General features: G+C 35.6%; 1 protein-coding gene across 1 annotated transcript in view; it reads left to right on the top strand.

The window, feature by feature from the left end:
* The first annotated feature begins 2,882 nt into the window (after window positions 1-2,882).
* The window catches only part of mpp1 (MAGUK p55 scaffold protein 1), a 45,527-nt gene continuing 31,451 nt past the window's right edge, over window positions 2,883-16,958 (top strand). The window contains exon 1 of the mRNA NM_214692.2: window positions 2,883-3,252. Within this exon, the coding sequence (NP_999857.2) occupies window positions 3,130-3,252 (123 nt within the window). The 5' untranslated portion in view covers window positions 2,883-3,129. The remainder of the gene's footprint in view (window positions 3,253-16,958) is intronic.

The following is a 16,958-nucleotide window of genomic DNA, read 5'->3' as shown; positions in this document are numbered from 1 at the left end:
TCTGAAGGGAAAAAGGGGTCCAACCCGGTACCAGTAAGGTGTACCTAATAAAGTGGCCGGTATGTGTATTATATGAGACACTTGCTTTGTTTACCAAATAAAGTGGTTCTAATAGGATTCAGATTGTAAACAGTACATAAAAGTTTTTTTTTTTTTAAGTAGTATTTTTTATTTCATATGTTAAGTTGTTTCCCGTTGATGGGTTGCGGCTGGAAGGGCATCCGCTGCGTAAAAAACGTGCTGGATAAGTTGGCGGTTCATTCCGCTATGGCGACCCCGGATTAAAAGCCGAAAAGAAAATTAATGAATGAATTAGGTTTTAAGGTATTTTTATCGAAATTCTCTGCAGAAATAGCAAAAAAATGTGCAGAGATTCTGTCTGTCCATACTAATTACTAATAACTCTATCAGTTAAAGTTATTGGTAACACTTTACAACAAGGTTCATTAGTTAATGCATTTACTAACATTAACTAATCATGAACAACACCTGTACAGCATTTATTAATCATAATTGAACATTTACTAATGCATTATTAACATCCAAGTCCATGCTTGTTAACATTAGTTAATGCACCATGAGTTAACATAAACTAACAATGAACTACTGTATTTTCATTAACTAACGTTAACTAACACGAATAAATACAGTAGTACTGTAGATGTATTGTTCATTGTTTGTTCATCTTAGTAAATGCATTAATTAACATTAACTAATAAACCTTATTGTAAAGTATAACCAAGTTATTATATCTAAACATAGTTAACCTGCAGTTATAGTAATACATGTATTTTGTCAAACCCACTCACTTCTCACAAAGTGCCTGAAGACACAAAATGTACTACCAAATCTAAAATCACCCACAAGTAAGAGACAGTAAATACACTGTTTGTGTTTGAGTTCTGATAAGTGCGCTTCATGTCACTAAACAAAATGATTCATTGGATTTTATACATTTTTTTAAGGTTAGTGGTTGCAAACTATTTATATGGGCAGAATTTAAAAAAAACAAAATTAATTTAGTCATGTTCAACCTAATCTCTTTGTTTAAATTCAGCCCATATAAATTGTCTTCAATGGTTCAGAGACTGCAGATGTAAAAATCAGCTGCAACCACAGATCGCACACTGCATCTCTCACTGCAGGGGAACAATTTCTGTGGCCCCTTTTGTCTGCATTAGTGCTGCATTAACACAGGAAGTGTATCTGATGTCTAACGCACATGATTTGCGGGTACACTTTGCATCTGCAAGATAAAACCCTTCTTTTTCAAAAACAACATCTTTAAAAGGGACCTCTTGTGCAACTTTTTGCAAAATGTAAAATTAATCACAAATGTGCCTAGAGAGTGTGTGTGAAGTTTCAGCTCGAAATACCACACAAAAAATGTTTTATAACTCTCTGAAACTGACCCTTTTAGGCTTTGATCCTATTTGTGGTGTCGCTTTAAATTTAAATGAGATTGTGCTCTTTTCAAAAGAGGGCGGAGCTACAAATGCCTGTGTGTCAGCATAGTGGCAGATTCGAAAACCAGACGAACGTCCTATGCTAATGAGGGAGAGATGTCACTAGTGGGCGGGGCTTTCCCCCTCTGATGATATGTACAAAGGGAGAATGTCCATCAAAGTGTTTCTGCAGACTGTTTCTATCAAGTCTGATTATAAAAAACAGAATTAACTAATTCTTACCATTAGAGGTTATATTCACACTCTGCTGCAACACAACCGTATTTAAACCCCTTATAAATGTGATTTTTGCATTATACACAACCTGACAAAAGTATTGTAGTCAACCCCATTTGTAAGAGCAGCAGATAATAACTTGACAATCTAGTTGATCATTTGGAAAAGTGGCAGAAGGTGGATTTCTCTGCTGAATCATCTGTTGAACTGCATCCCAATCATCATAAATACTGCAGAAGACCTACTGGAACCAGCACAGACTCAAGTTTGGTGAAGAGGAAACATAAATGTAAAAATATAGGCTAGTCATTGACTTCCATAGTATTTTGCATTGCTACAGATGTCAATGGCTGACTTCCTCAGAACATCATATGTTGTGTTCAAGAGAAGAAAGAAATTCATAATTATGTTTTAACATAAAAATGTTTTCAACCACTTAATTATAATTAAAAGGTGAGGAATTATTAAGTTTTGGGTGAACTGGCCCTTTAACAACGAAAACCGTAAGAGGGCGCACACGCTCCTAAATACCTTTTACCCCTTAAGATTCTTGCTAAAGACTGAATATGCAAAGCAAGAAGTCGTTTTCGCTTGGTTAAGAGCCATGACTAGCTTTATTTGATGATTTCAAATGATAATAGCGTATTATTATGAGCTCACATTTTCATTTAAGGTACAATTAATGCTATTAGCAAACCATTTAGCACAATAAAAGATTAATTTGCTGCTTATAAGTGGTTATTTAAGTAGTAGTTGGGTTTAGGTGTTAGGTAGGGATGTAGATCGTAGTAATACGCATGTCATGTTGACATAAGTAGTTAATAGTAAGTACAAAAGTCCTATTAACGAACCACACAACTGAACAATCAGCTTAAACCGGTTAAAACTACCATAAAAACACGAATTCAACACTATTTTCAATTCCACACGGAAATGAAACAACTCTAGTCAGCTCAGCTCGCTTGTGGTGGTAAACACGGAACAGCATTTCCAATCTTTTTGAAACCTACTATGGAAAGTACACGTTACGTAATTAATATTCATGACTCATTGCATTCGCTACAGCACTAGTCATCCAATCAAAATGGAACATTCGCGCTGCGTCATGAATATTCATAAATTCCGTGTTCGACATAGTAGAACGCGCTTGCGGCTAAACCCTACGTCCTGTCAGAGATAGTAACTACGCAAGTGCGCACTGTAAAGGGAAGCTGCAGTGTTCCAGCCCCCTCCTCGCACCAATGTTTATCTGCTCTGTCAGCTTGTCTTCAATCTTGCGCAAACTCTGGACTTCGAGCCCGAATCTTCTTATCTTCAGCTTTCTTATCGCGTCGCGAGTCGCTCTTCTTTGACCAGCCCCTTTCGGACCTTGAGCCGACCAAAACTCGGTCCAGACTATTTTCTTTTCTTTTTTAAAGATCTCCCCTCCCCTTTTAAACAGTGAACCATGACATTAAATTCCAATAAAAACGAGCCGGCTGTCATTTTGGAGCGGGTGAACAGCGCGCGAACGGCTCTCTCAGACCTCTATCTGGAACAGCTGCTGCAGAATAAACCCAAGTCAGAAAAGGTAAGAGGATTTAAGACAACCCACAGATAATGTAACATTCACTTCACCATCAGTACATTACACTGTTACAGATGTTGACATCGTGAGTTTGTAATGATGTACAGATAGATGAAGATGGACGAGGCTGAATCCAGCTTCTTATTCGCAGCTTCTTATTGACGCTATGCGGTCCACCTTAAAAACCGCGACGCTTCCGTTTTTCAGCTTCTTATTCGCGCTCATCTCAGGGACCGTGTTTATTTATGTTCCTTTTTGAAAAATGAAAAATGCTAAATGAAACTGATATAAGATAGAAAACGGGCTGCAAACACGAAATCTAATTGCATCATTGATTAATTATTGACAGCGCCATCGTTTGAGTACAATATATTTCTGTTTTTTTTCCAGAAATAGTCCTTTATGAAGACTTCACATGACCCACCTATGAATAGACAGTGCCTGCCTCAGCAAGGATTTCAGATACAAAATAATTGTTTTATTAATTCAAGTTGTAAAAGTTAATGCATATGTTTTATCTGCAAATACTACAATTTGTATTAGATTTTAGTAGCTTTTTCTGACACCCACGCCTGTAAATACAATTCAACTTTTGTTAAACCTATTGTTTCAAAGAACAGACAATGCACTTTTTATACACCTTTTTATACACCTTATACAAATAAATGTGAATTGAACTGAATGAGCTATTGCATAATTGAATACTGTACCATGTTCTCTCTAATATTACACAACAGGTTAATAGTATACGTCTATACACGCGTCTGCATATGTATAAATATTTATAATTCTATCCCATTGAGAAGACAGACCTAAAAACGGTCAAAATACAGTCATTTCAATAAATGCCCAGTTGGAGGTGCTATATGCCAAGTTTTTTGCTTATTCATTTAATGTTTTATTTTTAACTTTTATGTATTTGTGTGCCTACTACATACTATGTATGTGTGTACTATAAACTATGTGTGTGTGTGTGTGTGTATGTGTTCACATTAAAAATGTTTAACACTAAAGATAATAAAAGTATGTTTGTGTTATAAATTTACACAAAATAAAGATGCCAATACATAATCATTTAATAATAATGATTTATTATTAATAATAATATTAATTATTATTATTATTAATTTTTATTATTAGTAGTAATAGTGAAATAAAAATATTTTACAATGCACTTATACATATTGTACTGAAATAAATGCCAATTAATCTATATACCTTATAAAAATTTATTAATATGTACCTATTTATAAATATGTGTGTAAAATATGTCTCTCTCTCTCTCTCTCTCTCTCTCTCTCTCTCTCTCTCTCTCTCTCTCTCTATATATATATATATATATATATATATATATATATATATATATATATATATATATATATATTCATACAGTACACAATACATTTTCCTGTGTCTGTGTTTATTTAAGTGTATGTATATGTATTCATTCATTTTCTTTTCGGCTTGTTCCCTTTATTAAACTTTGGTCGCCCCAGCGGAATGACCGCCAACTTCTCAAGGACATGGTTTATGCAGCGGATGCCCTTCCAGCTGCAACCCATCTCTGGGAAACATCCACAGTCGTACACTATGGACAATTTAGCCTTCCCAATTTAACTGTACTGCATGTCTTTGGACTGTGGGGGAAACCGAGCACCCAGAGGAAACCCACGTGAAAGCGGGGAGAACATGCAAAAATAGAAAGGCCAACTGACCAAGTCAAGGCTCGAACCAGCAACCTTCTTGCTGTGAGGCGACAGTGCTACCCACTGCGCCACCATGTCGGCCCTGTGTGTATGTATGTATATATATATATATATATATATATATATATATATATATATATATATATATATATATGTATATATATGTACATATATATGTATATATATATATATATATATATATATATATATATATATATATATGTATATATATATATATATATATATATATATATGTATGTATATATATATATATATATATATATATATATATATATATATATATATATATATATATGTATGTATATATATATATATATATGTATATATATATATATGTATATATATATATATATATATATATATATATATATATATATATATATATATATATATATATGTATATGTATATATATATATATATATATATATATATATATATATATATATATATATACAAATTAACTATATACCTATACAAATTTACATGAATTTTACAGTACTAATACTACTAATATTAATATAAATGATAAAAATAAAAATTATTAATAATATTATTATTAATTCTATTATTATTATTATTAAGCTTATTGTTGGTATTTTATTAAAAAAATTACAAGAAGCTTATACATATTGTACTTGTCTATCACAACACCAGAAATAAGATTATACACAAATTAAACACTAGCATTTTCAGGCTAGGTACCACTAGTTAATTTTGACACAGCAGAACAGTTTTGTTCCAATGCACTCTAGGCACAATTGGTGGCGCTATATCTCAGCTGTCTTTGAGGGTGCGTTGAAAATCTTACTTGGGTCTTGTAGACAATCTTCCCATCTATCAGCAAACCCAGATTCACACCACATTACTGTACCATTTTCTGGTTATTGACCCTTTAAACTTGCCATTAATCGCAATACAGCTATGTACCATTGCACTCTTGGCACAATTGGTGGCACTGTATCTCATCGGTTTTTGAGGGTGCGTTGAATATCTCACTGAGGTCTTGTAGACAATGTTCCAATCTATCAGCAAACCCAAATTCATAGCATATTACTATAATAATTTTAGGCTATTGACCTCTGAACTTGCCAAAAATCGTAATACAGCTAAGTACCATTGCACTCTTTGCACAATTGGTGGTGCTATATCTCAGCAGTCTTTGAGGGTGCGTTGAATATCTCACTGGGGTCTCATAGACAATGTTCCAATCTATCAGCAAACCTAGATTCATACCACATTACTGTACCAATTTTAGGTTATTGACCTCTAAACTTGCCAAAAATCGCAATACAGCAAGGCAAAAACAGCTATGTACCATTGCACTCTTTGCACAATTGGTGGCGCTATATCTCAGCAGTCTTTGAGGGTGCGTTGAATATCTCACTGGGATCTTGTAGACAATGTTCCAATCTATCAGCAAACCTAGATTCATACCACATTACTGTACCAATTTTAGGTTCTTGACCTCTAAACTTGCCAAAAATCGCAATACAGCAAGGCAAAAACAGCTATGTACCATTGCACTCTTTGCACAATTGGTGGCGCTATATCTCAGCAGTCTTTGAGGGTGCGTTGAATATCTCACTGGGATCTTGTAGACAATGTTCCATTCTATCAGCAAACCCAGATTCATATCACATTACTGTACCAATTTTAGGTTATTGACTTCTGAACTTGCAAAAAAAATCGCAATACAGCCAAGTACCATTGCACTCTTGACACATTTGGTGGCGCTATATCTCAGCAGTCTTTGAGGGTGCGTTGAATATCTCACTGGGATCTTGTAGACAATGTTCCAATCTATCAGCAAACCTAGATTCATACCACATTACTGTACCAATTTTAGGTTCTTGACCTCTAAACTTGCCAAAAATCGCAATACAGCAAGGCAAAAACAGCTATGTACCATTGCACTCTTTGCACAATTGGTGACGCTATATCTCAGCAGTCTTTGAGGGTGTGTTGAATATCTCACTGGCATCTTGTAGACAATGTTCCAATCTATCAGCAAACCCAGATTCATACCACATTACTGTACCAATTTTAGGTTATTGGTCTCTATACTTGCCATAAATAGCAATGCAGCAAGGCAAAAACTATGTCCTATTGCACTCTTGGCACAATTGGTGGCGCTATATCTCAGCAGTCTTTGAGGGTGCGTTGAATATCTCACTGGAATCTTGTAGACAATGTTCCAATCTATCAGCAAACCCAGATTAATACCACATTACTGTACATTTTTCTGGTTTTTGACCTCTGAACTTGCAAAAAATCGCAATACAGCAAGGCAAAAACAGCTATGTACCATTGCACTCTTTGCACAATTGGTGGCGCTATATCTCAGCAGTCTTTGAGGGTGCGTTGAATATCTCACTGGGATCTTGTAGACAATGTTCCAATCTATCAGCAAACCCAGATTCATATCACATTACTGTACCAATTTTAGGTTATTGACTTCTGAACTTGCAAAAAAATCGCTTACAGCGAAGTACCATTGCACTCTTGACACAATTGGTGGCGCTATACCTTAGCATTCTTTGAGGGTGCGTTGAATATCTCATTGAGGTCTTGTAGACAATGTTCCAATCTATCAGCAAACCCAGATTCATACCACATTACTGTACATTTTTCTGGTTATTGATCTCTAAACTTGCAAAAAATCGCAATACAGCTAAGTACCATTGCACTCTTGACACAATTGGTGGCACTGTATCTCATCGGTTTTTGAGGGTGCGTTGAATATCTCACTGAGGTCTTGTAGACAATGTTCCAATCTATGAGCAAACCCAGATTCATACCACATTACTGTACCAATTTTAGGTTATTGATCTCTAAACTTGCCATAAATCGCAATACAGCAATGCACAAACAGCTGTACCATTGCACTCAACCAAAGCTCATTCAAAAAATCTCGCGGACGTTTATGGAGAACGCGATTTATCTAGCCGGAGGTACGTATGGCTGCATTTCATTTTTTTAAGCATACGCTACGGGGCGGTGTGACGCCGTTCGTCTTCATGCTCACCGGCAGCTCGTCATGTACGTCTGCAAAGTTGAGACGCAGACAGGAGCTGACCTCAACAACGGCGGCAACCCGACAATCCGGTTCTAGTCCGGAGAACAGCGGTTTCAGAAATCAGGTAAGACAATAACAGAATCCAAAAAATAAAGTGAACGAGTTCATAACAGGGTGAGAATGTGGTGAAAAGGTAGACAAAAATCTGCTAAGAAAAAGTAGACAAAATCAGACAAGGGCTTTTCTTTTTCTGGACAGCTTTTGTAAAACGTTGCTCGGGTTTAGGGAAGCAAACGGGCGGACGGGCGGGTCAATCTGTAAAAGCAGTTGGGTTTAGGAAAGGAAGAGGAGGGTGGGTCAGCCGATTGGCCAGTCACCCAGTCAATCATTCAGTCAGTCAGTCAGTCAGACAGATGGTCACTCGACAGTGGCCTCCAGTGGCTTTACGCGAGAACAAAAACTGCGCAAATATGTGCCTCCCAGAACGTATTTCGCGGTCTCCAGAAACTTCCACGGGACTACGTTTTCAGAATGAGTCTGGGTTGAGTACAACAGTACATAGCTGTTTTTGCATTGCTATATTGCGATTTATGGCAAGTTCAGAGGTCAATAACCTGAAAATGGTACAGTAATTTAGTAAGAATCTGGTGTTGGTAATAGATGGGAACATTGTGTACAAGACCCAACTGAGATATTTAACGCACCCTCAAAGACTGCTGAGAAATAGTGCCACTAATTGTGCCAAGAGTGAAAAGGTACATAACTGTTTTTGGATTGCTCTGTTTTGCTATTTATGGGATGTTCAGAGGTCAATAACCTAAAAATGGTAGAGTAACTTGGTATGAATCTGGGTTTGCTGATAGATTGGAACATTGTCTACAAGACCCCAGAGAGATATTCAACGCACCCTCAAAGATTGCTGAGATATAGCGCCACCAATTGTGCCAAGAGTGCAATAGTACAACTGTTTTTGCCTTGCTGTATTGCGATTTATGGCAAGTTTAGAGATCAATAACCAGTAAATGGTAAGGTAATGTGGTATGAATCTGGGTTTGCTAATAGATGGGCACATTGTCTACAAGACCTAACTGAGATATTTAATGCACCCTCAAAGACTGCTGAGAAATAGTGCCACCAATTGTGCCAAGAGTGCAAAGGTACTTAAGCTGTATTACGATTTTTGGCAAGTTCAGAGGTCAATAACCTAAAATTGGTACAGTAATATGGCATGAATCTGGGTTTGCTAATAGATTGGAACATTGTCTACAAAACCCCAGTGAGATATTCAAGGCACCCTCAACGACTGCTGAGATATAGTTCCACCAATTGTGCCAAGAGTGCAATGGTACTTCGCAGTATTGCTATTTTTGGCAAGTTCAGAGGTCCATAACCTCAAATTGGTAGAGTAAATTGGTATGAATCTGGGTTTGCTGAAGGATTGGAACATTGTCTACAAGACCCCAGTGAGATATTCAACGCACCCTCAAAGACTGCTGAGATATAGCGCCACCAATTGTGTCAAGAGTGCAATGGTACTTTGCTGTATTGCGATTTTTTGCAAGTTCAGAAGTCAATAACCTAAAATTGGTACAGTAATGTGGTATGAATCTGGGTTTGCTGATAGATTGGAACATTGTCTACAAGATCCCAGTGAGATATTCAACGCACCCTCAAAGACTGCTAGGATATAGCGCCACCAATTGTGCCAAGAGTGCAATAGGACAACTGTTTTTGTTGTTGTATTGCGATTTATGGCGTTTAGAGATCAATAACCTAAAATTGGTACAGTAATGTGGTATGATTCTAGGTTTGCTGATAGATTGGAACATTGTCTACAGGACCTCAGTGAGATATTCAACGCACCCTCAAAGACTGCTGAGATATAGCGCCACCAATTGTGTGAAAAGTGCAATGGTACATAGCTGTTTTTGCCTTGCTGTAAGCGATTTTTTGCAAGTTTAGAGGTCAATAACCTAAAATTGGTACAGTAATGTGGTATGAATCTGGGTTTGCTGATAGATTGGAACATTGTCTACAAGATTCCAGTGAGATATTCAACGCACCCTCAAAGACTGCTGAGATATAGCGCCACCAATTGTGCAAAGAGTGCAATGGTACATAGCTGTTTTTGCCTTGCTGTAAGCGATTTTTTGCAAGTTTAGAGGTCAATAACCTAAAATTGGTACAGTAATGTGGTATGAATCTGGGTTTGCTGATAGATTGGAACATTGTCTACAAGATTGCAGTGAGATATTCAACGCACCCTCAAAGACTGCTATGATATAGCGCCACCAATTGTGCCAAGAGTGCAATAGGACAACTGTTTTTGTTGTATTGCGATTTATGGCAAGTTTAGAGATCAATAACCTAAAATTGGTACAGTAATGTGGTATGAATCTAGGTTTGCTGATAGATTGGAACATTGTCTACAAGACCTCAGTGAGATATTCAACGCACCCTCAAAGACTGCTGAGATATAGCGCCACCAATTGTGTGAAAAGTGCAATGGTACATAGCTGTTTTTGCCTTGCTGTAAGCGATTTTTTGCAAGTTTAGAGGTCAATAACCTAAAATTGGTACAGTAATGTGGTATGAATCTGGGTTTGCTGATAGATTGGAACATTGTCTACAAGATTCCAGTGAGATATTCAACGCACCCTCAAAGACTGCTGAGATATAGCGCCACCAATTGTGCAAAGAGTGCAATGGTACATAGCTGTTTTTGCCTTGCTGTATTGCGATTTTTTGCAAGTTTAGAGGTCAATAACCTAAAATTGGTACAGTAATGTGGTATGAATCTGGGATTGCTGATAGATTGGAACATTGTCTACAAGATTCCAGTGAGATATTCAACGCACCCTCAAAGACTGCTGAGATATAGCGCCACCAATTGTGCCAAGAGTGCAATAGGACAACTGTTTTTGTCCTGTTGTATTGCGATTTATGGCAAGTTTAGAGATCAATAACCAGAAAATTTTACAGTAATGTGGTATGAATCTAGTTTTGCTGATAGATTGGAACATTGTCTACAAGACCTCAGTGAGATATTCAACGCACCCTCAAAGACTGCTGAGATATAGCGCCACCAATTGTGTCAAGAGTGCAATGGTACTTGGCTGTATTGCGATTTTTTGCAAGTTCAGAAGTCAATAACCTAAAATTGATACAGTAATGTGGTATGAATCTGGGTTTGCTGATAGATTGGAACATTGTCTACAAGATCCCAGTGAGATATTCAACGCACCCTCAAAGACTGCTGAGATATAGCGCCACCAATTGTGCAAAGAGTGCAATGGTACATAACTGTTTTTGCCTTGCTGTATTGCGATTTTTTTGCAAGTTCAGAGGTCAATAACCAGAAAAATGTACAGTAATGTGGTATTAATCTGGGTTTGCTGATAGATTGGAACATTGTCTACAAGATTCCAGTGAGATATTCAACGCACCCTCAAAGACTGCTGAGATATAGCGCCACCAATTGTGCAAAGAGTGCAATGGTACATAGCTGTTTTTGCCTTGCTGTAAGCGATTTTTTGCAAGTTTAGAGGTCAATAACCTAAAATTGGTACAGTAATGTGGTATGAACCTGGGTTTGCTGATAGATTGGAACATTGTCTACAAGATTCCAGTGAGATATTCAACGCACCCTCAAAGACTGCTGAGATATAGCGCCACCAATTGTGCAAAGAGTGAAATGGTACTTCGCTGTATTGCGATTTTTTGCAAGTTCAGAAGTCAATAACCTAAAATTGGTACAGTAATTTGGTAAGAATCTGGGTTTGCTGATAGATTGGAACATTGTCTACAAGACCTCAGTGAGATATTCAACGCACCCTCAAAGACTGCTGAGATATAGCGCCACCAATTGTGCAAAGAGTGAAATGGTACTTCGCTGTATTGCGATTTTTTGCAAGTTCAGAAGTCAATAACCTAAAATTGGTACAGTAATTTGGTATGAATCTGGGTTTGCTGATAGATTGGAACATTGTCTACAAGACCTCAGTGAGATATTCAACGCACCCTCAAAGACTGCTGAGGTATAGCGCCACCAATTGTGTCAAGAGTGCAATGGTACTTAGCTGTATTGCTATTTTTGGCAAGTTCAGAGGTCCATAACCTCAAATTGGTAGAGTAAATTGGTATGAATCTGGGTTTGCTGAAGGATTGGAACATTGTCTACAAGACCCCAGTGAGATATTCAACGCACCCTCTAAGACTGCTGAGATATAGCGCCACCAATTGTGCCAAGAGTGCATTGGAACAAAACTGTTCTGCTGTGTCAAAACTAGGTACCTAGCCTGAAAATGCTGGTGTTTAATTTGTGTATTATCTTACTGTGATAGGCAAGTACAATATGTATATGCGTCTTGTAAAATATCTATTTTTTAAAATAAATACCAAAAATAAGATTAATAATAATAATTAATTATTATTATTATTTATATTATTATTATTAGTAGTAGTAGTACTGTTAAATTCATGTCAATTTGTATAGGTTTATAGTTACTTTCTCTCTCTCTCTCTCTCTCTCTCTCTCTCTCTATATATATATATATATATATATATATATATATGTATGTATGTATGTATATATATATATATATGTATGTATGTATGTATATATATATGTATGTATGTATGTATGTATATATACACACACACATACACGGTGGCGCAGTGGGTAGCACTGTCGCCTCACAGCAAGAAGGTTGCTGGTTCGAACCTCGGCTTGGTCAGGTGGCCTTTCTATGTGGAGTTTGCATGTTCTCCCCTACGTTCGCGTGGGTTTCCTCTGGGTGCACCGCTTTCCCCCACAGTCCAAAGACATGCAGTACAGCTAAATTGGGAAGGCTAAATTGTCCATAGTGTATGACTATGGATGGTTCCCAGAGATGGGTTGCAGCTGGAAGGGCATCTGCTGCGTAAACCATGTCCTGGAGAAGTTTAATAAGTGTGTGTAAATATATATATATATATATATATATATATATATATATATATATATAGAGAGAGATAGAGAGAGAGAGATTTTACACACATATTTATAAACTTTTATAAGGTATATAGATTAATTGCCATTTATATGTAATCAGTAAAATATGTATAAGTGTATTGTAAAATATTTGTATTTCACGATACAAATTAGTAACTACTACTACTAATAATAATAATTATTATTATTATTAAATCATTATTATTAAATGATTATGTATTAGCATCTTTATTTTGTGTAAATGTATAACACAAACATATTATTATTATTATCTTTAGTGTTAAACATTTTTAATGTGAACACACACTCACACACACATATAGTTTATAGTACACACATATATAGTATGTAGTACACTGAAAAAAGTGTTGCATGCAAAACTGTTGCAAACAATTTATTTGTGTTGAATTTAAACAAACAAATTAAGTTTAATAATGTTCAACTTAATTTGTTTGTTTAAATTCAGCGCAAATAAACTGTTTACAACAACTTAACGTAAAAAAAATTGAGTAAATCCAAGGAATCATCTTTGAATGATTTTTTTCAGTGTAGGCACACAAATACATAAAGTTTAAAAGTAAAACATTAAATGAATATGCAAAAAACTTGGCATATAGCACCTCCAACTGGGCATTTATTGAAATGACTGTATTTTGACCGTTTTTAGGTCTGTCTTCTCAGTGGGATAGAATTATACATATTTATACATATGCAGACGCGTGTATAGACGTATACTATTAACCTGTTGTGTAATATTAGAGAGAACATGGTACAGTATTCAATTATGCAATAGCTCATTCAGTTCAATTCACATTTATTTGTATAAGGTGTATAAAAAGGTGTATAAAAAGGTGTATAAAAAGTGCATTGTCTGTTCTTTGAAACAACAGGTTTAACAAAACTTGAATTGTATTTACAGGCGTGGGTGTCAGAAAAAGCTACTAAAATCTAATACAAATTGTAGTATTTGCAGATAAAACATATGCATTAACTTTTACAACTTGAATTAATAAAACAATTATTTTGTATCTGAAATCCTTGCTGAGGCAGGCACTGTCTATTCATAGGTGGGTCATGTGAAGTCTTCATAAAGGACTATTTCTGGAAAAAAAAAACAGAAATATATTGTACTCAAACGATGGCGCTGTCAATAATTAATCAATGATGCAATTAGATTTCGTGTTTGCAGCCCGTTTTCTATCTTATATCAGTTTCATTTAGCATTTTTCATTTTTCAAAAAGAAACATAAATAAACACGGTCCCTGAGATGAGCGCGAATAAGAAGCTGAAAAACGGAAGCGTCGCGGTTTTTAAGGTGGACCGCATAGCGTCAATAAGAAGCTGCGAATAAGAAGCTGGATTCAGCCTCGTTGAAGATGGGCTGGTTTAGACTGGTGCAGCCCGGTTTGACATCAGCAGCATCACAACGATGCTCACTATTATTAATCCGTCGTGTCAGCGGATAATTTTTCATGATTTCTTGCTAAAATAGTTTTCAGTTTGTCTGTTGGAAATTTAACTTTAATCACAAACAGAGAGACTAAATTGAATTTTGAATATTTCGGGGGGCATATGACGCATCTTGACGTCACGATGAGTGTGTCTGGGAAGTCCGTTTAATTTGATTTTGAGAATCGATTCTTTTGAACAACTCGCGTATGAACCGAGCGAGAAAAGGTTCGCGTTTATTTACGTTTAAAATAAGCATGTAGTAAATAAATGTGTTACTTTTAAAGGAAAGAAATGTTATGCTAGGCTATTTTTTTTTTAATTAGACTTAATATTGTAATGTTTTACAGTACTTTTAATCTTACCCAAAAGTGATCGTTTGATATTATGGTGTTAACACCTATTATAAAAACTCATTATTATAATTGAAATGATGGTTTATTTATTTATTTTGAATTAGTTTGTCAATTTATTATTATTTTAATCTCTTATTAATGTGTTTGTGTGTGTTGCACGTGCACGTGTTTCACATGATGTCTGCTTATGTGCCTATGTGAGATATTAAAACATACATGTTTCCATTAGGTTTTACCTTTTTTAAAATGTAACATTTGCTAACTCAATTGGGGAACTCTCAGAAGAGTCGGCTAGATTTGTGAACAATCAAACTACTGAATCGGTTCACCAGTTCGTTAAAGAGAAGATTCATATCAACCCTCGTTTCTCACCACAACAAATATGTTCATTCATTCATTCATTTTCTTTGCGGAGTAGTCCCTTTATTAATCCGGGGTTGCCACAGCGGAATGAACCGCCAACTTATCCTGCTCATGTTTTTACGGAGCGGATGCCCTTCCAGCTGCAACCCATCTCTGGGAAACACTCACACACACTCATACACTACGGACAATTTAGCCTACCCAGTTTAATTTCGCTCTTTTCTAGTAGAAACAATAGATATGCTTTAAAGAGATCTCATTTATCACTCCTGAGATTACATCACGCATGTAAGATTTAATGTAGAAGCACAGTCACGATGATAGATAATTAAATCAGTCATTATCGATCTCTCATCATCACTTTTATGAGTTAATGGCACTGAGTGCTTCTTCTGTTATCAGCAGCTGTAATTGGTCAAAACCCCTCTCTAAAGATCAGAGAGCTGGAACATTTTGTTCTGACATGGTGAAGATGTTTCTGTTTGTGAGGGTCTAATGAACAAGGTTAATAATGATTGTTTCCTCAGATCAACTTTTCTAGTCATTGATAATGTATCAGTAGCACTTTGTAGAGAGGATTGGATTAGTAGGATTTGCCTTATACAGCATATTTCATTGTCAAGAGCAGTGTTAGGGGTAGTGAGTTACAGAGCAAAGTTACTGTAATTTAATGACTTCATTCATTCATTCATTTTCTTTTCAGCTTAGTCCCTTTATTAATTCGGGGTCGCCACAGCGGAATGAACTGCCAACTTATCCAGCAAGTTTTTACGCAGCAGATGCCCTTCCGGCCGCAACCCATCTCTGGGAAATAATTTAATTACTTTTATGATAAAAAAAAGTAAAGGCATAGACTATTTTAATTTTTTAGGTAATTTATTTACAGATACCTAAAATATACTTGTCTAAAATACTGTGTGTCTATATACAATCGAAGTCAGAATTATTAGCCCTCCTGAATTTTTTTATATATATAATGGCAGTGATTACAGACATTACATCTATAAATTAATTAAATATGATAGTTTACTGTAAAAATGAGAAATTACTTTTATGGTTTGTTTTATATTCTTAACGGTAAATCGAGCAACCACTGCTGCCGTTTTTTTATCGTAAATTTTACGGATTTATTTTTTAGAGTGTGTGTATATATATATATATATATATATATATATATATATATATATATATATATATATATATATATATATATATATAGTTGAAGTCAGAATTATTAGCCCTCTGTTTATTTTTTCACCAATTTCTGTTTAACGAAGAGATTTTTTTTCAACACATTTCTAAACATAATAGTTTTAATAGCTCATCTTTAATAAATTATTTATTTTATCTTTGCCATAATGACCGTAAATAATATTTGACCAGATATTCTTCAAGATACTAGATTCAGCTTAAAGTGACATTTAAAGACTTAATCAGGTTAATTAGGTTAACTAGGCAGGTTAGGGTAATTAGGCAAGTTATTGAATAACAGTGGTTTGTTTTGTAGACTATCGAAAAAAATAGTTTAAAGAGGCTAAAAATATTGACCTTAAAATTGTGTTTAAGAAATTGAAAACTGCTTTCATTCTAGCCGAAATAAAACAAATAAGACTTTCACCAGAAGAAAAAATATTATCAGACATACTGTGAAAATGTCCTTGCTCTGATCAACATCATCTTGCTAATATTTAAAAAGTAAAAGGGGGGCTAATAATTCTGACTTCAACTTTAGCAGTGAGCAATAGTAACATGTGCAATTCCAGCGTTGTGGATGTGACATTTGCAGTAAAAACTCAAAACATA

This window comes from Danio rerio, chromosome 21, assembly GCF_052040795.2.
Source record: "Danio rerio strain M-AB ecotype USA chromosome 21, GRCz13ab, whole genome shotgun sequence".
In the NCBI taxonomy this organism is placed as follows: domain Eukaryota; kingdom Metazoa; phylum Chordata; class Actinopteri; order Cypriniformes; family Danionidae; genus Danio; species Danio rerio.
Note: the sequence above shows the minus strand (reverse complement) of the source record. Positions and strands in the feature narration are given on the sequence as shown.